Raw genomic sequence first — 24,947 nt, forward strand, 5'->3', positions numbered from 1 at the left:
TTTGTGTACTTCACATATTTTACTATGCCATCTTTACCTTTAGAAGGTGTTCTGGTTTCCTTGAAAGTGAGTTGTGTTTTATTGTGAACTTCAGGAATTTCTGGCATTATTGTAGTTTTTTTTTTTTTTTTTTTGGTAACTGTCTGGGCTTGCTTAAGGAATTGCCAAGTTTAAATAAAATCAGGGAAATATTTAGAAATTGATTGATCAGAAAATTAAATGAGATGGTGAAAGTTAAATAGCATGTAGGCAAAATTAGCTGAATCCTCTGTGGGTACTTTGCAGCAAACTGTGACCTTTGACTTGGTACCATCTGAACAGATGTGAAGAAAGAGATGTGCTGGCACATCAGCACTAGTGATGGAAACAGCTTCAGAATGTATCATTAGTTTCTGAGGGCTGCTGTAAATTTGTCTTTGAGTAAAGCAAATCCTTGTGTTGTTCTTCTCAACACATACTGCAGAGTCACTGCTTGATTCAGTGAGCAAGCTCTCCAGTGTTCTGAAGTACCTCTGTTAACATGGGTTACTGCCTCCCACTGTGACAGGATTTCCCAGGTACCAGGCTTACTGGCACTCAACTTCAAGACTAAAAACCTACTCCACTGTTACTGGAGTGATTTCTTTGTGGTTTTTGAAGGAGCACTTTAAAGAGCAATGTTTTTAATGATTGCCATTGAGCAGAAGTGGTTTAACACAAGGGCTGGGAGTGATTTGCCTTTTATTAACATCAGCAGTAAACTCCTCCTGTACAAGGCTGTTAATTAGGCTATTAGTACAAGTCTGTTAAAATTTCCTAGTGGCTGAAGCCTAGAAGACTGCCTGTGGTCACAGATGAGAGCTGGTGAGGCTGGTCCTGGAGGCCTCTCAGGTGTTACCTATGGAGGATGCAGGCTGTATGGCAGTTGCCCTAAGCAGTGTGTGTACGTTTGTGTGTAAAATCTCATTTATATGTGTGTGTTAGATTTGGAGCTTCTATTCATTTTAATTGGGGTAGGTGTTCTTACTAGCTCTGGTTTTCTTAAAGCACAGTCAATTGTTTGAAGAGCTTGCTATGTCCTGTTTTAACAATATATCAAACACTGATGTAAGAGCTGCTGTATGTTTAGGTTTCTATCATCCTCCTGCTCTTTTCTTCTTCTGGAGTTGGTGCTTGTGCGAGGAGGGAACATGAGAGGAATAAAAGTGAAGATGACAGCTCCACAACTGAATTCTTAATTTATAGACTAAAATATAAGGGTCTCTCACAAGCCAGTGCCTATAAGAAAGCTGTAATTAAAGTAACTTCTGAAATATTAGGGTCTAATTTGAAGAATATACTTGTATCTTTAACAATATAATGGAAAAAGACAGTCTTTGTACAAAGTCCAGTCCAAGCAAAGAGTACTGCTTGTTCTTTGTTAAATATTTGAGCTAGGGAATATTCCCCTATCTACCTTAAAGAAAAGTTGTGGTCCTTAATTGTTAGTGTTTTGTGAAGCCTGTCAAATATTTTAGGTTTGTTTTTCAGTTGTTTCACTAACTGCTTTGTTATGTGCATTTCACACTAAATAGGAATGTTTCAGCTGTGTTTTGTGCATTCAGTATCATGTGGATAAGCTTTGACTGTTTGGAAGAGAAAGAAAAATAACCATGGCCTATTAGGCTCTTAGGAGAAATGAAAGGACAAAAAAAATTGTGGATGAGGCCAAATAACTTAAAAATACCTCTTTCCGTTTCCAAACCTCCCTGGATGGGTGGTGGTGTTCTTTCCCCCTCACCTTTGCTGCTGTGGGCTGGAGAAGATAAACACAACAGCTGGGATGGCTGTGGAGAGTCCTCAGTTTAAAGTGTGGCACTTGGCTGCTCAGTCCTCCTGTCCTGGCGGACAGAGGGCTTGGCAAAGCCAGCTGAAAACTCAGGCTGCGACATCATCTCTATGCCTGTCTCTGTTCAGCTGAGTTCAGCTCCCTCATTGTGTGCATCCATCCTCCCTCTGTTCACCTCCTCCTTTAAGGGTGGGAGAGGAGGAGCACAATGTGTGGCTTTCTTGTGTGCTTTTGTTTCCCAAAGTCTCCTAGAATAAATTGAATTAGCAAGGTGCCAGTGGAAGTGCAGATGGACTAGATGAATAGGAACAATGATCGAGGCCTGTCTCTTGAGTATGCCGCTTCTCTTAAAAAAACTCCCAAACCAACACCTTCCTCCAACCAAAAAAAAAAAAAAAAAAAACCTCAGAAAAAAAGGGGAGGGAAGGGGCAGGGAGAAGTTTGACTACTCGGATATGTTTATTCCACTGGGAGATAATTATTTGATCTTCATGGAGCTGTGTAAATTTAGGAGAGAAGAAAGACAGGTAATTTCTTGTTGCCTTTTTTTTTTTTTTTTCTGAAGCAGAGCCTCAGGCTTTTTTCCTCTCTCCTCCCAGCCTCTTTTTCCTCCTTTATTATCATCAGACTTCAGTTTCTCTGAGATGGTCTAGTCTCCGTGCAACCTAAGAGCATTCAGACAGAATATCATACACACCTGTTAGACCATGGGCAAATGATGAGGGGATGTCAGTATATGAACCATAGGAACTAACTCTGATGTACAGCTTTAGAGCTAATGACAGCTCACTCACTTTAGGAGAGGACTTTGACTGCAGACAGTTTTGTAAGTGCCCACTTGTAATAGCATATTCGTTGCTTAATTTGATGTATTTTTTGACTTTTTATTACATGGAAATTCAGATTAAGACTTTTTTTCATCATAATTTGAAATATGCAAACTGCATGCATCACAACAGCAAACCTCTGTTTTAAGGAAAAAAATGAAGCATATTAAATTTGTCATCAGGCTTGTGTTTTGCCTTAATTCTTAGTCAGGGTTGTCTCCTCCCTTTGAATTCTGCATGTCCTTTAAGTGTTGGGATCCAGATCTGCTGTGACTGTGCCTTGGGACAAATGCAGTGAAGTCACTTGGTCCACACCACCTGCCCAGAAGGACAGGATGAAGGGCTGGAGGAAATTACTTCTGAAACTAACCCAGCTAGACTATCAAGAGCATATTTGATCATGGCTTTAGAAACTGGAGAGTGCCAAGTAATTCCAGAGCTGTGCTGATTTGTATCTTAATGAGCATCCCTATGATGGGAGGAGGGTGTGTGTATTCTGTGTGCCTGTAAAAGGCTCCATGGCTGGTTCAGCAGTCATTTCACACAGCTGTGCAGGGCGCTGTCCTTGTGTTTGCAGGGAAGTCAGCGTGGTGCAGCTGTGTGCTGACCTGGAGAAGACAGCCTTTAGGTCCGAGGGCTGTCAAGTATTGCCCACAGCTCTGTGCCTTCTCAGGCCCATTGAGGTCCATGGACTAGGAAAGTTCTGCTTCTTCTCAGAATATTGAATAACCTCTGCTTGAATAACCTCTCCTAGATATGTCCCCTTGTCCCCTATTAGTTAGTGCAAAGATTAACCCTATAGTGGCTGGAGTCAGGACACTTACTGTTGCTAATTTTGCAATTGGCATTTATTTAGGGAAAAAGTATGATGGTAAATCCAGTGATGTACAATAGTTAATAGTGCTGACATGCTATTTTGCATTTTGTTCCTTAGAAACGATCAGGGGCAAGAGAGAAATCAGTTTTAGTTGAGATGTTTTGCTTGTTGGGATAACTCATAACTCTGACTTGGTTCACAAATAGCTTTTAATAATCTTATTCTCTAAAGTAGCTGCTTTGTTACTGTATAGCAGTGCCACAAAACAAAGCATACAACAGAATGCTGTCAACAAAGGAGATGTAAGGACAATCCATTCAAATGAATAAATGCCTCTGCAGTCTTACATATGCTGTCAAGCTACTGTTTTAAAGATTTGTTGCTGTATTAGAAGCTAGGGTTTTTTTGGGAGATGCTTTATGAAATTATTAATTCATTTTGGTTAGCTGATTATAAGCATATCAATTCATTCAAATGTTTTATTAAAAATGTTTAAGAAGTTTATTATGAAACTGTTTTATGGGCTCTTCGTTTGCTTTGAAAGGGCTTTTCATGCATCTTTCAATAAAACTTCAAACTTGGCAGTATTGAATTATTTCAGTGAAAGACACATAAGCTTGGAAAGAGATGTTCATGAACAGTAGGACTTCAGCTGGTATTGTTGCTGGTCTGCAGTTTGTGAGCTTGTTGCATGGTTCTTTCTGTTTCGATGCAGGCGTTTAGACGCTAACCACATCACTGCCATTCCAGAGGACAGCTTTGAGGGGCTGCTGCAGCTGCGGCACCTTTGGCTGGATGACAACAGCTTGACAGAAGTTCCCATCTCTCCGCTCAGCAATCTCCCTTCCCTGCAGGCCTTGACGCTGGCTCTCAACAGAATAACTCACATTCCTGACTATGCATTCACCAACCTTTCCAGCCTGGTGGTTCTGTGAGTGTTCATGTTTCATAGGGCACTTTGCTTTTCTCCTCAGTTACAGTTTTGGTTAATCCAGAGTGGCCCTCACAATGGTTATTTTGTGATGTTTTAGCACAGGAACAGCCTGTACTGCCAACATGAGATGATACCATGTATATCAGAGAGCCTGCTGAAGGTTTGCTAAAGACTTTCTCCTAAACAAAAGCCACATGGGCTGTGGGTAGTGAGATTTGATTTCTGACATCTCATTATATAATGAATACTTCAAAACAATGGTTGTCAGAGAAAGCTTTCAGAGATACGAAAAGAAGAAAAAATTATTTTATCCGAAACCTGTCTCTTCGTAATCTCAAAAATCTCTGTGGAATAATAAGAAAAATACGTTTGATTTATGTGTTTGCTATATTTTTATCACATTTCTTAACAGTGATTAAAGATTTAAAATAGGTTGTCTTAACTGCCAAGCAGTCTATTCTTTTTCCATATGAGGATGAAATATTCTGTCTGGAAATGAAATATATTCCTCTGTGTAATCCACCCCATGCAATGTTTTTTTCCTAAACTGTTCAACTCTCTTGATTTCGTAGAAATATCTGCTACTTTGTTAACTTATATGAAATCATTTAATTTATTTGGTTTGGTTTTTCAGACATCTTCATAACAATAAAATAAAAACTATAGGAAAACACTGTTTTGATGGATTAGACAACCTTGAAACCTTGTAAGTATGTTTCTTAAAGTAATTTGTGGTCAGTATTTGTCTCAGTCTCAGCTTAAATCAAGGTTGCCGTAGTGGCATGATGAAAGTTTTGCAAATCAGATGTGTGTGCACTGCGCCACTGACACTTAGGTCCAGCTCAGTTTTGCAACTGAAGGCTGGTATCAGTGCCCTGCCCCACCAAAACAAATTAACTACGTTGAGAAGCAGGTAAATACTAGCCTGGGTGAAATGCCATGCTGGATGATGTGACTGTAATGTTCCTGGCCCTGGTCTCGCTGGTGTACTCTGGCTTATCACTCTGCTGAGCCAGGTGGACAGACCACAAGTGTTTGAGTGGCCCCATGAGTGATAAGGACAAATATTTGTTTCTCAGATTTCCTGTAGGGTTGAACATACACAGGATACCTTGCTAAAACTGTTGGGTGACAATAGGATGTTTCTGAGAGGATCTCAGGGGGCTGTTGCTCCTCTGTTCCTCATCCTGAACCTCCCAAGTGCTTTGCTGGCAAGTACTGGCTTTCAGCTGCTTGGGTCACATTTCCCATTTCCCTGCAGCTCATTCAGGGAATGTCTAATAAAGGATACATCCCTCAGCAGTGCCTTTGTTATGCTTTGGGGAATGCTAAATAAGTGAAACTAATTAAGGAGGGCAAGGGTGAGCCAGTGACAAGCTCTGTTAAAATGAGGAGCTTGGATGAGTCCAGAAATGCTGCTTTCTTCATCTCTTTCACCTTCAGTTAAGCAATGATGTGCTGGGTAAATAGATACCAGCTGATACAGGATTCTGAAAATGGGTTTTGCCATTTAAAAGGGATCCCTTCTGCAGAGGTCCTGACATCACTGCTGGAATAATGACAACTGAGAAATCAACAGATCCCAATTACCAATCACCAAGTCATGAGGTTTTTCTGTGCCTCTCATCAGTATTTATAATTGGTTTTGCTGCAAGATCTGCCCTTATATAATGGCTTATTTACTATTTGTTTTATAAAACCTTGACAAAAGGTATTCATAGTAAGATGATCATCAGGAGTAATCATTTGTATCTATTTTTTTTTAATCTTTGAAATCATGGTTCATTTCTGTGTAAATTCTGTTGAAGAAAAATCTGTGAGGTATTGAAAAAGACTAAGCTTTGCTGTAAGGAAATATTATTTGACTTAATATTAATAATTCTTTGGGTGATATTAAATATCTTACCTAAGTTATTAGCTGGTTATAAAGCATGAAAAACATCAGAAGATGAAATCTAAGTTGAAGTCATTCTATGGTCTAGCTAAAGGTGTTCTTTGTTTTCTTTCATTGGACTGTCTTAAACGAAAATTATTTTGACAATTCAGGGTACTGTTAAAAATTTTATCATGTTCTTGCTTTGTTTCTTCTAGGGATTTAAATTATAATAACATGGTAGAGTTCCCTGAAGCCATAAAAGCACTTCCAAGTCTAAAGGAGTTGTAAGTATTACTTATTCTCCCTTTTTACCAGTTTTCATTCTCCTTTTCTTAAATAAAAAGGGGGAAAAAATCCTGGGTTTAAGAGTGCTTCTCTCATTGTGTAGGAGACTAAATTAGGTTAGGTTATGCTAAGTGAGGCTATAATTAAAAGAAAATATAATCATCATCTAGAGAGGGCATGTGTTGAAAATTATTTTGGAGTTAAATAAGCAGGAGAACCACTAGCACAGATGTGGATCAGGAGATGGTTTTGGCCTCCAGGTTAAGTACTCCTTGATGATGCATGTTTTCCTTGTCCCCTCTTAAGAGATGAATGAGAAAAGTGAAAGTACAGCATTATGTTAGATCAAAATAATTCCTTTCTAATGAAATACTTTTATTAGCTGCTGTGCAGCAGACAGAAATCATTAGAATTATTCCTGCAGATTGACTTAGTCCTATTGCAGTCCTTGTTATGGCAGGGTTGGAAATTGAGCAGATATGATGAAAATGATTACTGGTTGAATCTGCTGGCAGTATAGTTTTAAATGTTGGGTTTTTCTTTGCTAATATTTTTAGGGGGTTTCACAGTAACTACATTTCCATAATTCCTGATGGTGCATTTGCAGGAAACCCCCTTCTAAGAACAATGTAAGTAATTTCCATCCATCTGTTTTTAGCCTTTAGCAGACAGTGACTGTAAGAACAAACCCTGAAATATGTTTTTCATTTACCAGACATTTGTATGATAATCCTTTGTCTTTTGTGGGGAACTCAGCATTTCAGAATCTGTCAGATCTGCATTCCCTGTAAGTACTTTCTTGACAATACTGTTCAATAAATGGGTATGAAATGTTGTGGCTAAGAACTGAAAATAAATTTTCTGGCTCCCTCTTACATTAGAGGATTTTTTTCAGTAAGTTTTAATAAATATTGTTATTGTTGGGAATATCTAGTTTCTTAAGAAGTTCTACTTAATACGCTCTATAACTTTTTTTTAATTACCTTTCATAAGATACATAACCCAAGGCCAAGTGCTCAGATTCTTAGTTAAACAATCTGCAATATGTCCTTAGTGGTTTTTTGAGCAAGGATGTACATTGTGAGAATGTTTTGCAGGTTAGTGCATGTATGCTCTTAAAAGATATCGCTTCTGGGGCTGATGAATAAGCAAAATGGAGTGAGACTTTGAACTACAAGCTGCACTTTTCATTAGTATTAGTAGCATTCTTTGCAGTTTGATGAATTCCAATTGTTTGCTCATGGAGGAGTAATTTGTTAAGCAAATGAGTAGCACAGGAAGTAGTGAAAAGACAACATTATTCAAGTATACAATTTAAAAGCAGTAAGAATATTAGAATGTTTCCTTGGTGTAAATATCTACCTGATTATAAGACTGAATGTCACAATTCAATTTCATAGTAGTTCACGCCTAATTTTCATGGGGATTTTTTTAGGGTCATTCGAGGTGCCAGCATGGTGCAGTGGTTTCCTAATTTGACAGGAACCGTAAATCTGGAGAGCTTGTAAGTGTCTTCTGCAGAAATAAATTCCTGTGTTTTCCTCTTGTGAAGTCATTGAAATATGATTAGTGAATCTGGAAAAGAAACTGCATATATGTTCTCTTCCTGTCAGTAAATGTAATGGTACAGTTTTCCTCACTGTGTTACCTGGGTGACACTTAGTGGGTTTTTTTAGTAGGGGAAACTGAGAAAAGCCTATGAAAAAGGCCACTGATACTAACTCACTCTCCCAGAAATGAAAAACAGAAAAATTGTCCTCTTAAAAGAACAACAAAAAAAAAAAACAACCAAAAAAACAAACAAACAAAAAAAAAAAACACAACAAAAACAAAACAAAACAAAAAACAACCTGAAAACCAAAAAACCCAAACAAACAAAATTTGGTGGATGAATCTAGCACCCCGATAGCATTCTATTCTTATATATCCTTGTTATGCCATCTGTCATAAAGAAAAGAAGCATTTATATGTGTGGGTTTGTTGTGTTTTTTCCCCACAGAACTCTTACAGGAACCAAGATAAACAGTATTCCTGTTAATTTATGCCAAGAGCAAAAGGTGCTTCGAACTTTGTAAGTATACATATTGTGCCTCTCTTCATGCATGAGAATGTTTTGAAAGAAACTTAAATCTTATTTAAAGTCAAAGTATTACTTTGAATTTTTCATCCTAGAAGTTCTACCAAAGCTGGAAATGTGGTTTCTTGGTTGTTTTTCGATTTGATGTAATGCCTTACATTCCTTAAACAGAGTCCTCTTTATAGGGGTATGTTACATTTTTTTCCTGTGTTAGAGAGATATGTAAGGTGCTGCAGAGATCAATCTTCAAATTTGTTCACCCACCATTCATTGTTAACAGAACTGTAGTTAGCTACAGTCAGAGGTTAAAGAGGAGTTTATTTACAGTGCTTTGACTTCTTGTGTTCAGGAACAGAGCAGAGAGCATGAGGAACCAAAGAAATGGAGATGAGGATTAGGAAGAAGATAGCAATGCAAAGGCTAGACATAAAAAGCAGGGAGCATGTGTTAAAATTAATGCAAAAAAACCCCAAACTGGTAACTGAAACTATTAGGGGGATGGGGACAAATTACGTTTGCAAAAGATGCACTCAGGAAAATGTGGAACAGAAGCAAGTCCTGAAAAAGGGAGGAGAAAAACCACATTCTGTTTGATAGAAGAAAAACAGGAGGAAAAAATGATGAGGTGGGATTTATTTTCAAACAGCCATTTACCTTTCAAATAGAAATTTTAAGATTGTTTGCTTGTTTCTAGTATTTTTTTCTTCATTGTTTCACAGAACATTCTGAGCTTTCCTAGCTTTGCTTAGAGCAATTACCAGCACACTAATCAAAATTGGCACCGCATTTATATGCTTTACATACAATTTACCTAGTTTAAACTAATAAAGCAGATTATGAATAAAATTTTTAGATTATAACTCTCAATTCAGGGAGCATGTCCTAAATGGGTTTAGGGTACATGTATACAGATATGTAGAATTCACACTTGTGATTCCCTCTGTGATTTTCTGTAAAGTACCCTTGGTTGCTCAGCAGAATGGTACTAATAGGATGATTTTTCTGTCAATCTATTTAATAGTTACAAGTGATGAGATGTTTCAAGTAGAAAGGAGTTAACTAAGCACCCTTCTCCCATTCTCTGTTTTGAAGGGACTTATCTTATAACAATATAAAGGACCTCCCAAGTTTTAAGGGCTGCCATACCTTGGAAGAAATGTAAGTAGAAATAAGTGTTGTTTATTTTTATAAACTCCATAGTATTCTGAGTCCACATCTCTAGAGACTTTTTTGCTTCCTGTTTGATCCTAATTTTTAAAAATGAAGGACAGAGATAGTATGGTGATCTCATATGAGAAGTGTGCTGGACAGAGAATTCAACCACTTATGCTTTCCTTAATTAACTAATGCTTAATTATTCCTATGTTACAAAAGTAATGAAAGACAGCTTAATCCTGCAAAGTAATATTGCTATGCATATAAATGGAATGGCTAGAATATGCCCAAAGACTCCGTGCAGAATGGAGAGTTGTTTTAAATTTCACTATGACTCTACAGTGTTCACAAAGTGTAACTTTTAGCTTGAAAGTAATTCAGTCCACACTTATTTAGTCTCTTCTAAATTAAATGAGTTGTGAATTGGGATTGGGAAGAGCTGCCAGGAAAGTGCTCCATGGTTATATGAACATTGCTGATGCAATGCATTTGTCAGTCTGTCTACAAGGGGAAATGAGTAAAACCTTGTCACTGGTAAGGCTAAAGCCCTGCATTAGCAGACACCAAGCTATCTCTTTGTTTGAAGTCAGCTAATAAGGTTCTTTTTCTGCTTCTTCCCTTTGCAGTTCGTTGCAGCATAATCAAATCCATGAAATTGCAGAGGATACCTTTCAAGGACTGTCCTCCCTCCGTGTCCTGTGAGTGCAGATGTAGCTGCATGCTGAGTAAAATAAGATCCTGGTTTTGATTCCCCTGTTAACTGATATCAGGGTTTGGTGTTACAAATTTGATTGATGGCAAAAGGCCAACAGCCAGTTTGAGCCCTGTTCCTTCTAATCTCCATTTTATTTTTCTAGCCTATAAAAATATTTTTATAAATATGAAGTCTACAGAACAAGGCTTTTTCACTGGTCCAGTCTTTTGCACTGTAACTATATTATTTTATTGTATAGTATTTGTTGGAGAGATCCTATCTGTTTTTCTTAGGAGAAGCAGATAAGTGAACAAAATTATCTTCTCCCCTTACAACTCTAGCTATATTAAGTTAGAACAATCCAGAACTAGACAGGTATTTTAAGAAGAATGTTATAACTCATGGTGAAGCTGGACTTGAAATGTAGAAAAGCAGATGCTCCTCCGCTTGTTCTTTTGTCTTCCCCCATCTGTGCCCACTGCATGAGATGCAGTTGTCACCAAAGTGGTCATCCTGGCACCTTCTTGCTGGGATTCGATGATGGCAGAGGCAGCCTCTGCCTTGGGAGGACAGCTTGAGCTGTAGTGTCAGAAAGAAAGGGAAAGGGAGCAGGAATGGGAGATGAGGTGAAGCAGGATACAGCTCCATTACCAATGAATTTGACTGCTGTTGCACCTGGCTGAATGGGAAGAGGGGATATGTTCTCCTTTTCTGATAAAGGCATCATATAATTGTCACCTTAGCTTTTTTCCTCAGTACAGTTGCTGTTGGATTTGGTGAAATTGCCAAATAATCTCCTTCGGCATTCATTGCAGGGACCTCAGTAGAAATCGAATCTATCAGATTCACAAGGGAGCATTCATCACTGTTGGAGCTCTTCTTAACCTGTAAGTAGGCTTTTCTGTGCAGTCACCTCCTCTCTCTTGCATTAAACTGCTGAGATAATAAATGCTTTTAGCTTAAAAGTGATGTGTTCATCATTTGTGCAATATCTGTGAATCAGGAAGGCTCCTGCTAGCTGAATACATGCAGGGGATACATCTTTAGAGTGCCTGCTGCACTGTTAGGCATTTCCAGACCACAGCCTCGTATGATAAAGCTCTTCCCTGCTTTAATGAAATGTGTGCCAGAAAGTCTTCAAACTTACTCTGTAACACAGTGTTAATATTCCCATTCCAGAGACCTGAGTTTCAATGAGCTCAGTTCAGTTCCTGCTGAAGGATTGAGTGGACTGAACCAGCTCAAACTCACAGGCAATTCTGAGCTGAAAGAAGCTTTGGCAGCCAAGAACTTCGCCAGGCTGCGGTATGTTGGTAAAGAACACCCCAGGGTGCTTGCAGTGCCCAGCAGTGTGTGGTAAATGGAGCTGGTGTGTACTGTACTTGTGGCAAATGGTCTTTGCTGAGTCCTGCAGCATCTCACTGCTGTCTATAGAAAGGGCATCTGACTGCTCTGCTGTAGAAGCCAGTTACAGATCAATTTCTTGGGATTTTTAATTTTTCTTCTCCACCACTTTTCAGGCAAGATATCATCTGGTTTGAGAGTAGTCCTTTGGGTAGATTTCCATTTGTTACTGAACTGAGCACATATGTCTTTCACAGTGTGGAAAACAGGAGCAGACAGGCAGGTGTCTGATTACATAATCACCATGCTTTATGTATATTTTCTTGGAGGCAAATGATAAGAATAAAAATAATAATTCAAATAGAAGCCTGTAATTGATTTTCGTGGGAGATGGATCAGACAGTGATGAACTGTTTTCCATTTTACAAAGATCTTTCTGTACATTAAGAAGAAGCAGTCTGATGTTCTTCCTAAATATTTTCAAGAAGCGAATTCCGGATAGTTAATACTGAAGTCCTGAGTGAAAAAAAAAAATAGATTTTGGTCTGCTATTCCCTTATTGTTTATGTGGTTTTTTTAGAACTCTGTGTGAAGATGTACTTCTCTGCCAGAATAACAGTATGTACCATTTCTGCCAAACACACAAAAAAATAGAAATCTTATTTTTCATGCTTTATAATGATGAGTGAGAAGGAAAGATGTAATACAAGGTTGTGGTCATCTGGGAATTAACTTTCTTACAAAACAGTTACTTTTTAATTAGCTTGCTTAATTAGTTTCAGTTTAATTTTGACAGCAATGCCACAAACTAACCCTGATGAGAGTTTGGTTTGTATATGGACTAGAAAGAATAGTAGAGAGCTAAATATCATAACATCTTTTTACTTCTCACTTGTATACATCACCTGCCCTTTATCTCAGTGCAAGAGTTCATTAAAAATGGTTATACCTCATCCAATTTGAAACAGGTTTTATCAGCCACTGTGAGAAAAGGAAGATTTGAGTTTAACATGGAAGTGTGCTACTTAAATATTTTTAATAGGTGGTAATCTTAACTTTGGTTACAAAGTTTAATGGTCTTCCTTGTTCTGCCTGTATTTCAGGTCACTCTCTGTACCATATGCTTATCAGTGCTGTGCATTTTGGGTATGTGATTCTTACCTAAGCTCCAATGCTGAAGATTCCAATCACCAAGATCAAGGTGCCTTGATGGATCATGAGAAAGGTAAATGTTTCATGTACTTAACCAACAGTATTGTTCTGTAACAGACTAGAATAACCATGTGCTGCCTTTATAGGAAAAATACAAGTCTTTATAGGGATACAGAGGAGGTCTCTGAAAGACCAATTAGCAATTGCTTACAAATCAGCAGTGCCATGTTCCTGCTAAACATGTGAAAGATACGTTGGACAATGTAAGACCTGCCTGTCTGAAAAAACAATAGTAATTTAAAAAAATGTCAAACTGCAGGTATTGCTTCTATCATGGTTTTATTGTTCTTAGTGTTTCAGCCTTTCTATTCAGACAGGACTTGTCCTTCCCTTGACTACTTAAGGCTCCATAGATCTTTCCCCAGTGATCAAAGATGTTGCTGTGTTACAAAGCTTTGCGAGCAGCAATTTCTGCACTGGGCATCTGACAGAATGCAAACCATTTCACTTGTCACAAGGTTCAGGTGTCAGTGAACTACTTCCATCCTAGGCAGCTTCACTGCCATTTCACTTATTTTTCTTCTTACAACTAATATGTATTTCATTTTTACAGCTAATGCAGATATTCTAAGAAATGCAAAAAATGATGAATTGGGACAGACTATTATTCACTGTACACCAGCAACAGGTAAACCTTATAATGTGCTTTAGCCACACTCAACTTCAGGCATGGCGTTATGCAAAGAGTTGAGTGCAGAATTACATCTTTCATTCCTGGTAATCATTCTGTACACAGGAGATTAAATTCTCCAATTCTTTCAGTAAAACTTGATGTCAGTGTTGTTTTGGATGAGCAGTCAGAAAGATCTGACTCAGCTTTGGACACATAGCCCTTCATTAGAGAACTATGCTAGGAAAAATACCAAAATTTCTTTCCATAATCAGAATAATCAAGACTGTAAAGATTATATTTGGAGTCTGCTAATGAACTGCCTCCTAATTATGCCTTGTTTTTCCAAGATGATGTCTGTGGAGCAGATTGTGTGAATGCTTACCTGTATCAGTGCGAGTTCAGCCTGTGCTTTAAAAGCTTAACTCAAACTCCTGTCTATCGCTGGTGGTTTTAAGGAAGTTTGATGTCTTTCCAGGAGAGAGGATAAGGAGGAGCACCCATGCAATCTCTTCCCCAGTCCTGCTGTAGCTGCATTAACTGTGAGCAGAGGGCTGTTACAAATAACTGGTGTAGGCAGTAGCATCTTAAACTGCTCAAGACACTTGTGCAGTGAATAGTCATAGTGGCATACCATATTTACTCCAACTCAGGCTTGAACGGTCCAGGAGTGTTGAAAGTCTTTGATCTTGCAATGAATATTTTCACTCTAGGCAGCTTTGTTTCTGCCCTTTTGTTTCTCTTACTCCAACTGCCGATTTCTGTACAGCCTTCCTTCCACTCAGCTCCTGGAGCACTTGCTGTGGTGCCTCTTGCTTTCTGCCTTTGCCCCAGCCTCTCCAGAGGATTCTTTCCCTACATCTTGTACCCTCTTTTGTCTGCATAAACATGAACATGTATATGCAATGTGCTTCCAAATGAAGTTACTCCTGAGTGAGCAGGAGTTGTTCAAGTCTTACTTCTTTCTCTTCTCCTAACTACTATTTTATGTTATGAAAATCTGTTTATCCTTTCAGCTAGCTCTGGCTTTAATATCCAGAATATCACAAGGATTTCTTGATCACAGCCAAAAAAACTTGTAGTCAGAAAGTCAAATATATTAATGTAATTGTACATCATCTGAAAGTTAATTTGTTAAAGGTGCTTATTTGCTTTTGATCTCCTGTTTACAGAATGAGAACTGATATGGTGTGTTACATGGGTTAAATTTTTAGTGTTTAGCTCTTTCTTTTTGTCCAGGCCAGAAATGCTGTAATAGGTCTAAAAGAAAGAGCTTGCTCTACAAGTTCACAGTTTGCCTTGCTCTTCACCCGTGCCTCTCGTACTAGCAAGTTTCTATGTCATGCTGCCATCTGGTCATAAGATAGATACTCCACCCACCATGTCAGTTCTGAATCACTTCTCAGCCTATAGATCCACTTTGCACTTTGCCTGAAGAATGGATTGCTGAACACTGGTGCTCAAGGAGCTCAAGTTTGCTGAAATATCTTTCCAAGCATGAATTTTTGCCCCCTGCCAGCACGGACTGGGAATATCAGTGTGAGAGAAGGGTAACTTAACTCAAAGAACAACTAGATGTTGGGAGAAAGACAGGAAAGGGTGGTGGCTTTTATTTGTCTAAAAAGAAGAAAAATGGCTTTAAATTGAATTTTTGGAGGCACTGAACTGACATTTTAAAATTTTGTAAGCAGGAAGTTGTTTTTATTTTGAAGTAGATCAGCTTAGCAGGTATTGTTGTGTCACACGAATGTATTGTAAAGGTAATTATTTTTTCATTGAGGCTTTATTTGGGAATACCTGCTAAAAAGGGGTTGTATTCCTGATTTTCTGATAATCCAGTGGGCTTCATTATTTTCTGCCCAGAAATGAAGCTTGATCATTTAAAAAAACAAAATTTTTTTTTTTTTTGACTGTCAGTTCATTAATTTCTGGAAGTTGCTTTAGGCCTCAGGAGATTTTTGCACTGACACTGAATCATTCTTGGCAGTTCTGTTCCTGCCCACATCAGGGATGGGTTGTACTTACCTTTCCCCTGCCTAGAGGAAAGGCATGTGCAGCACAGAGCCAGCCCTCAGTCACAGGCTGACTCCAGCCTTTGCAGTTTGGCAAATTGGCATAATTAATTAGTAAATAACTTCAGGAGAATAGTTTACTTTCAGCTGACCTATTTAGCAGTTCAGCTGTGTATTCTATTCATTAATTAATGAGGAGTACACTTTAAGACCTTTTCAAAAATCTTGCTTATTAAGGCAGAATTTTTTCCTAAATTGGTTGTCCTTCTGTTTGTTTTTTGTTTTCTTCTAGGTGCTTTTAAGCCTTGTGAATATTTATTGGGCAGCTGGATGATTCGCCTTACTGTCTGGTTTATTTTTTTGGTTGCTTTGTTCTTCAACCTGCTTGTCGTGTTAACAATATTTGCATCCTGTACTACATTGCCATCTTCCAAACTGTTTATAAGCCTGATTTCAGTCTCTAACTTATTTATGGGAATCTATACTGGTATTTTAACTTTCTTGGATGCTGTATCTTGGGGAAGGTTTGCTGAATTTGGCATATGGTGGGAGACTGGCAGTGGTTGCAGAATTGCTGGGTTTCTTGCAGTTTTTTCATCAGAAAGTGCCATTTTTTTCCTGATGTTGGCAGCTGTTGAACGAAGCTTGTCCGCCAAGGAGTTTATTAAAAAGGGGAAAAGCAATTGCCACAAACAATTTCAAATTGCGGCATTTTTTGCTTTCCTGTGCGCTCTGGTAGCGGGATGCTTACCACTTTTTTATAAAGCAGAGTACTCAGCATCACCCCTTTGCTTGCCCTTCCCCACTGGAGAAACACCTTTATTAGGTTTCACAGTAACTCTAGTGCTGCTGAACTCATTAGTGTTTTTGCTAATGGCTGTTATCTACACTAAACTCTATTGCAACCTGGAGAAGGACGATCTCTCTGAAAATTCCCAGTCAAGCACGATTAAGCATGTTGCTTGGCTAATCTTCACCAACTGCATCTTCTTCTGTCCTGTTGCATTCTTCTCATTTGCACCGTTGATCACTGCCATTTCTATCAGCCCTGAAATCATGAAGTCTGTCACTTTGATATTTTTCCCATTGCCTGCTTGCCTGAACCCAGTCCTGTACGTGTTCTTCAACCCAAAGTTCAAGGAAGACTGGAAGCTGCTCAGGCGCCACCTAAGCAGGAGGAACGGCACCGTGGCAATTGCTGTCAGTGCCCAAGGGGATGGGGCACAGGATTTTTACTACGACTGTGGCATTTACTCCCACCTCCAGGGTGGTAATATTGCTCTGTGTGAATGTTGCGAGTCGCTGCTGTTGTCCAAGCCCATGCCCTGTAAACATTTAATAAAATCCCACAGCTGTCCTGCGCTGGCAGTGGTGCCTTGCCAAAGGCCAGATGGGTACTGGTCAGACTGTGGGACACAGTCAGCCCACTCTGACTACGTGGACGAGGACGACTCCTTCGTGTCGGACAGCTCGGACCAAGTGCAGGCCTGTGGCCGTGCCTGTTTCTACCAAAGCAGAGGGTTCCCTTTGGTGCGTTATGCCTACAACATACCAAGAATTAAAGACTGAGAAGGCTTTATGCCCTCAGCTGCTCCAATAAAGAGGTTCATGTTTTGCAGACTGTCGCCCATTTTGACTTTTCAAGCAGGAAGCACTTTTGTAATCATTATTTTGTGTCATTTGTAAAGAAGGGAAGTGGGCAGTAACTTCTTGAGCCATACATTAAAAAAAAATTTAAAAAGTCAATTGCCCTGACTGTAAATAATTGGTAAACCAAAATTGTTACCCAATATTTTTACTCTTTTCATACAATAGTGCTTTTTTTATACAGTTTTTACATGCTAATGGTGTGTTTCCACATCATATTGCAGTTGTACTTTGCTTCTTCTGGTGGTGAGGTAAGTTCTGGTGATTTTTTTTTCCCCCTGAGAAAGCACAATATAAAGAACAGCTGTTTAATATTATAGAAATTATTTTTTAAATGTGACTTTGCTATAATTAAGCAAAAAAATCTATTGCTAGCTTTGTATAGTATATTCAGCAGTGAATCTCAGGATGCATTTTATTGCAGGGCCAAAAAAGGGATTAATTCTCCCATACGTAACTGTGACAGCAATATCAGAATACTGTGTTTGTTTTGTATTTCATGTTCAATTAAAAAAAAAAAAGTTGGTTGCAGTAAAGTACTCGTAATCCACAATGTTCTGTAGATTTATTGGAATAAGAATATTAGCAGCTGTCAGGAACAGTAGGGTTAAGCACATTTTTCCAGTGATGGTGCATCACTTCAGGTGAACCACAGCAAGTTTCCTCAGTATTACCAGTCGAGGTGCAGCATTGGCAGGAGTGTGGATGTACAGCGTGTTGGCAGAGCTGCCCTTGCAGCCAGCTCGTGTCTGTGCCATCAGACTGGCCAGTGCTCTTGCAGCCTGCTCAGTGGCAGTATACAGTAATACCTATGATGGACCGAGACTTCAGGAAATGGAGGGAAAATGCAACACAATTTGGCACTGAAAATAAAGCATTTTTCCAGTTATTTTACTGACAGTGAAGTACACTGTGCAAAGACACTGATTTTCACCTAAATCAGTGCAATCTTTTTAAAGCATTAAAGTTCTGAGACCCAAATGATTTAAGTACAACCAGTGATCAGTTTTTTATAATTAGTTTGAAATATGATAAATACAAAGTTAATAATGCATGATTAAGTAATTATATAAGATTTTTGGACAATACACTAGATGAGGAGTAAATCCACTGCTATCCCAGTTACTCTGGAGAAATTCTTGTTCAGATCTAAAGCTAGATTTCTGTTTTGAGAATTAAACTGTATATACTGTTCATACAATGAATTTTTATCTTTGTATTGTAAGTTATTTGATAGAACCCATGATGGGAAATGTGGCTTCAGTTCATTTTGTTAATTAAAGCTACCTCCTAAACAATAGTGGCTGCCAGTAGCAGAATGTTTAAAATGTGGTTTATGTACCTTTTTTCATTGTAAATAGATGTGGTTGTATTATGTCACTATAATAAAAATGGGATCCTTGTATATCAAAATCATGTAGTTTGTACAAAGTATGGGAGGAATATTTACTGTATGCTGTTAATTTTGTAAGCCAAAATATTCAAGTATAAAAAGGGAAGAAAACCATCCAAGAGTTGTTAATTCTTATATTTACACTCACGAATATTACATCTGCAAATTAACATGGAATGTTACACTGAAAGCAAATAAAGGGTACATTAATACCTATGGTTATTTATCTCTGTTTTTCAAAATTTAAAGCTGAAAACAGTGCACATGTAGAATTATTGAGCGTAAATTATATCTCATCTGCTCTTGAAAGTTTCAGGAAAGAACTGCCAGAAAACAAGAAAGTTTCCAGTTTACAGGTGGATATGTGATTTCAGAATTAATGCTGAGTCTTGGCATGCAAAAGGTTAGCGAAGTGTTAGCCCTCTTATGAAGCAATCTCTTGATTAAAGGTGTTACATATTGTGTTTGAGTGGAAATGTTTTTAGTATGCTTTGAATAATCAGTCAGATGAAAATTTTCATATTGATACTGTTTAATGTTGAAAATTGTGGGGGCTTTTTAAGGCTTTTTTAAGAGTCACAGCTTGTCTGACATTCTTCTGTTGGCCAACCTGTCAGAGGTAATAAGAATGCTGCTCAAAAAGGAATGTAAATGTCAGCTGCCAGTTATAATCAGTGGGGAAGGAAATCCAGCCCTGAAGCTTCCAGAAAGCCTGTTGTATTTTCAATGTTCTTACGTAGGGATTTATTTCTTCTGTTCTACAACTGAGCCTTTGCTGCCATGCTGTTCACAAAGGTGATGTGGTCCATTGGGAGCTCTGGTATTTCACTGTATCTCAGCATGTTTTTGGAGTTCAGTTATACTAGCAATGAACTCTTTAATGCAGTTAGCCCAGTGCCTTGCAGCACACGCTGGTGGAGGGGAAGGAGTGTGGGCAGCAGCTCCTGGAACCAGCCTGTTCAGAAGCAGTGCTGCAAACCTGCCTCTCTCAACGCAACCTCGTGCGTGATGCCCGTGGATGATCGCCACAGGAGAATCCAGACAGATCCAGGTATTTAATGCCAACTTTCCTTGTGTCTTTGCTAGGGAAGCTGCCCCAGGCCAGGGCACAATGCAGTGTTCAGGTGTTCTCATCCACTGAGAACTTGCTGCTGCTACGAAAGCAATGTCAAATAGGTGGGGACAGCTTGCCTTAAAGCTCTTTTATGTTAGCAACATGTGGGAATTTTGTTACCTGTGTACCAGTGGCTTTCTGAGCTGTCACCTCAGCAGTCTCTTCTGCTAGGTAGAGCTTCCTAATTTCAGTTTTCATACTGAAACAAGTGAAACCACAAGTTACACCCTTCTGGGGTGCCCACAGAAAATAACTCCTCCAGTTTTCTAGAGTCTAAAGTTAGCTGAAACTGCTCTGACAGTTGCAGTGTCACATATCATGCCTCTAGACCTCTCCACAACTGCCATACTGAGCTGCAGTGCTGGGTTTAGCAGTCAAAAAGGCTTTGCTGTTGACTTTAAATGAAAAACATAGGGCAAGGAGAGCATTTTGTTGTTTTTCTTCCTTATCTTCTGCCGTGGGGAGGAAGCACCTTTTTTCAGGGAGATGGTCACAAGTAAAATTGCCAAAGGTATTCCCTATCTTTCCCCCATTAAGAGTAATTTCTTACAGATGGCTATTGGCCTGCTCTGTGGCAATATGCGGATGAGAGTTCTTCATTTGAAATTTAGCTTTTTCGTTCTCTTATAAAAATAATGCATCTTTGATTTAGATGCCTTTAGCCTTTTTAAATTTCTTTCCAGTAGAATTTCCTGTTTATTTGTGAATTTACTCAGAAATTTCAAACTGGCACAAAGATACTTCAGTAATTTTTTCACTTTGGTTACTGTTTTTAAGCCTTCAGTTTCAATTTACAGGGTAATATTTTGAATTAAAAGCACAGTGCAGTTTGTTTTATATGTGCTCTCAATAATTTTTAAGTACATAAATGTTTTGATTTTTTACTGTTAGCATAAGTTGATTTTTTTAGCAGGAGATTTTTTCAGTAATTTCACATATTGTACTGTAGAGTCTGATTTTAAAACTAGGCTTCAGTTGAAGATGATTCAATAAATAAGGAAATGAAATCTGAAATGGAATAATACACCACGAACTGCTGTTTTTTTCTGTACAGTTATATACTGAAAGAGCTTGGAAGGTGAATGGACATATTTCATAAGTTGCACTTCTGGCACTACTCCTGTATAAAGTAGCAGTGTAGGTTTTCCATAAGAAATACTAGTTAGGGGTCACTGTGGTGTTTCCTATAGGGAACTAATTTTGATTTGAGGGTAACAAAATACGAAGTGCTTCACGGGTTTCCAGTAACAAAAGCATAACCTGTGTTCTGAAAATTCTAGCCCAGAAATGAGCAAGTAAATCTGTTACTAGCTGATGCTTTTTAAAAGAGAGAAAGACTTTATGCAGAACAGTAAACTAGCTAAAAAAAGTGAAGGCTGTTCAAAGCAGGAGGGCTGTGATTTCCAACTAGCAAAAAACAGACTGGGAATCCTGCTAGTGATTCACAATGATGTGGTTTTAAACGAAATGTGTTACATAGAGCTCTTGCACATTTCCCCAGACAAGAGGAATTCCCATCTGGAGGCTCTTTCCCTTTAAAGCAGAGTTCCACATCTGCAGGCAGCAGAATCTGGGCTGGGACTGGCGGTGTGTACAGTGCACTGCAGGATGAGAATACATCATACCGTGAAGGAAAGTGAAGCAATCCAGGACCTCTCAGGTTTCACAGCCCCTAATCAAGCAGAACTACACATTCAGGCACAAAAATAGCCAGCAGACAAATATAGACAGTGTTCCTTGAGCTCTGACATGGAGGTGAACCAAGTAGCTTTCTGCCTTGCACAGGCCTGCCACAGTATTTTTTCTTATGCTGGAAAATCTGAAGACTTAAGGGGACTTAAGAAGAGTTGAATTCAACTATATTTGGTTTAAATTTTCTACTTTTTTCAAGGTTGCAAGTAAAATAGTATTTTCTTTAGGCTTAATGCTTGATGTCCAAGCCTGTGTTTCTCCCTACATTTAGTAAGTTTTTTTCCCCTTTTTGATTATTTTTATGCTTCTGTGTTCCTTAATGTCTAGTGGAGAATTAGACATGACATCTACAAGCAATATGATCTCATTCTTTTCATTAAACCTGGCTAGTGTTCATCAAGTTGAACTGACAAGTTTCATTCTGCTAGCTTCTGTATTTTCAGAGACCGAGTTCATCAGATTACAGTTGAATTTCTAAAAGTTAATGATTTCATAAACAAAAGTTATCAAATCAAGGTGCTTAGTGATTCAGAGCAGTTGTCTAGAATAGAAATCTTTTCTATGTCTGTTACCTAAGGAATTGCTTTCTTGATATTTTATGTGTAAAATGTTTTTTTTTTTAATACTGTTGGTGGCTATTGGGGAATACTTCTGAGAAATTTGTCTTGAGCGTTTGGTTGTTCAGACACGCTGATTGGTGTGGCCATGCAGACAGAAAATATTGGTCTGTGAACATATCATGCTCTTTTTACTCTGAATTTTACTGACTATTGCTAGATAGCTCTATTCTATAGTCTGTGATGGTGAGCTAGCACTGAAAAACTGAATGTAGTTTTTGTAGTTTCTTTAGTGAGAAATCAACCATTGGTATCAATGGTATCAACCATTGGGGGGTGTGTATATATTTATTCACTACATTTGGTTGTTTGTGGCAACTTCTGTGTTTCATTGTGGCAGCTTGATTTTGCCTGTGGGTTTTAGCAGTGTTGACGTGTAATTCTTGTCAGGGCAGCTGCTTCTGGCATTCAGTTCACAGAATTAAGGTTTTGCCATCCTTGCAGCATGCTGTTTATCTTGTCAGTCCTTCTGTGGCCAAGTTTTTGTTTCAATACTTTTTACTAAAATTACTTTATTTGGGCTCATACCTTTCCTGTGATAATTAGGGCACAGTGGTTGTGCAGCTGGCTTGACAAGTTGGGCACAATGGTAAGCTGGATAGTAACAATATTATTTTATGTTTTCACATCTCTTCAATGTTGCTGGAATGCTTCCAGGAACAATGCTTTAATTTCCAAAAGGGTGAACTGGCTTTTGCCACCCTCCCTATGGGCAGTCTTGATGCACAAACTCCACTAGCTTGTCCCAATGTTAAGGTTTGTTAATATAAGCGATTTGCCCAATATCTGCTGCTGCTGCATCCTGAGAAATTCCCATATTCTGTGTAATAGAATAGGAAGGGAATAGACACGCTCAAATGTTTGTGTTTGGCAAAGTTGCTGCTGCCTTGCCTTGATACGTCCATTCCACAGTTTCTGGCCATTCCAGGTGATGTAGGCCTCCATTAGAAGTTAGACATGCCTAGTGCAGTTGAGTTCCAGAATTCCTCAATTCACTGAGGCAACATGGAGCTTTTCATTTTTTCTATTCATTTATGATTATTGTCAGTCTTCACTATGAGATTGGCTTTAAGTTCAGGGAAAATTTTCACGTTTTCCGTTTTGAAATTACCTTGGTCTGCAGCCTGTTGAGTACCTGAGGTTTTCCTGCTTGGCACGACATGGAGCTTTGCTCACAGTGCTTGGGTAGCCATGGAGTGAAGAGCTGCTTTCATTTGTCAGCTGAATGTAGCACGTATACAAAGTTCCTGTAAAACCATGGGTGGTTTGTGTTCAACAAAGCTGAGGTATTGGATTGTGTAACTTGTAGCCTAAGAATTCAGACCAATTTTAAATTTTCTTCTTCTTGTAGCTTTACTTGGCATGAAATTTAGATTCTAGTGATACTCTGTTTGTGTCCAATATTTGAAACACGAACTTAAATTATTTCAACAGGTGTAATTTGTTTGTTAGATACTGTGGCTACTCGTACTTGATCCTTTATTTTATGATAATCATAAAATAACAATCCACAATCTACCACAACTGGATGGAGTTAGTTAAGCATATGAGCATCAGTTTGGTGCCTAGTGATGTATTCGGTATTCCAAGGGTGCTTAGATCAGAGAAGTATTCAGGCCCTTTTTATGGTTTTCAGCTTGCTGGAAAACAGTTCTGTGTGATGATCTGGTGATCAGCAATGCAATAACATGGTTTGTTTCCTTACAGGAACCATAATGTTATTTCTCCAGCCTGTCAAAAGTGCAGTTCCTTGTGAAATGGTAAGCCAAATACAGAAGCTTCACCACTGAAGGGGGGAAATCCCAAATCCCTTACACCTTTGCCTCTCCCTCAGAGTCTGTGGCTGTGTGTTCCTGTCACTTGCCTGGTTTTGGCCTCAGCAGCTGTCTGATACGCCCTGAGCTTTAGCTTGCTCAGAGCACATGTTGTTTGGCCAAATGTTTTTCTACCATTTTAGTAAGGTTTTGTGTGTCAGTGAAGGGTCCAAGGAGCAAGAGGGAGGGAGAAGTATGTGCTCCTGAGAGAGGAGAGATATAGCCTGTTTGAGAGCTATTACAAATTTGGGTGCCTGTCTGTCTGCAGCCCAAGCACCAAACATCCCATCTTAAATTCTGCAAATAAGATCATTTTAGGCATTCCTTTAGGTCTGTTAATGATGGCATTGAGATGTCTTCTGCCTCCTACAGCACTCATTTTTGGTGGAGCCTAGGTGCCCGTATTTGCTGTATAGATTTGTTGATCTTTTTTTATCATTCAGCTACTGAAATTCAATTGTTATGGCAAGTCAGTTGCCTCAGATGTCACAATTGATTTTCCTGATTAAAATAAAGCATTTTTAATACTGATTCTTATTTTTCAACTTGCCTATCCAGTTAAAAATACATTTCTTGTTAAAATCACCTGCAGAATCTCACAAGAACAATTAACATAGCCAAATCTACAATAATTTTCAAACTTCTTTATCTTATGTTAATATTAGTAATGTTTCTGCTTAGTCAGCCGCAGCAAAATTACTCACAGTTTTATAAAAAATTAGCAACTGCTGATCAGCAGTTATCTCCTTGGTTGATGAAATTTGAAGGTAATGAAAAGCTTTGGTTATGCGGATGTTTGTTGGTGATCCTGCTTAAGATTTGGCTAAAAGAGGGGGGAACAGGGTGGCCCAGCATAAGAAATGAAGGGGGACTGTGTTCCTGGGATTTGGAGCCCAAAAAGAAGGCTGACAAAGAATGTACTGGCAAATATGGGAATATCTATATAGATATATGATCTGTTTTTTACAGATAGTTGTAGAATCAGTGGAAAATTAACTGATGGAGAAGGTAAAGGACACC

The 24,947-nt window shown here is 38.6% G+C and overlaps 1 protein-coding gene across 1 annotated transcript in view; it reads left to right on the forward strand.

Moving 5' to 3' along the window:
- The window catches only part of LGR4 (leucine rich repeat containing G protein-coupled receptor 4), a 70,750-nt gene extending 51,844 nt beyond the window's left edge, over nt 1-18,906 (forward strand). The window contains exons 5-18 of the mRNA XM_021539047.3: nt 4,167-4,382; nt 5,020-5,091; nt 6,477-6,545; nt 7,104-7,175; nt 7,262-7,333; nt 7,982-8,050; nt 8,546-8,617; nt 9,716-9,781; nt 10,405-10,476; nt 11,288-11,359; nt 11,652-11,777; nt 12,920-13,041; nt 13,582-13,656; nt 15,943-18,906. Of these exons, the coding sequence (XP_021394722.1) occupies nt 4,167-4,382; nt 5,020-5,091; nt 6,477-6,545; nt 7,104-7,175; nt 7,262-7,333; nt 7,982-8,050; nt 8,546-8,617; nt 9,716-9,781; nt 10,405-10,476; nt 11,288-11,359; nt 11,652-11,777; nt 12,920-13,041; nt 13,582-13,656; nt 15,943-17,219 (2,452 nt within the window). The 3' untranslated portion in view covers nt 17,220-18,906. The remainder of the gene's footprint in view (nt 1-4,166; nt 4,383-5,019; nt 5,092-6,476; nt 6,546-7,103; nt 7,176-7,261; nt 7,334-7,981; nt 8,051-8,545; nt 8,618-9,715; nt 9,782-10,404; nt 10,477-11,287; nt 11,360-11,651; nt 11,778-12,919; nt 13,042-13,581; nt 13,657-15,942) is intronic.
- The last annotated feature ends 6,041 nt before the right edge of the window (nt 18,907-24,947 follow it).

The sequence above is a fragment of the Lonchura striata genome, chromosome 6 (assembly GCF_046129695.1).
Source record: "Lonchura striata isolate bLonStr1 chromosome 6, bLonStr1.mat, whole genome shotgun sequence".
NCBI lineage: Eukaryota > Metazoa > Chordata > Aves > Passeriformes > Estrildidae > Lonchura > Lonchura striata.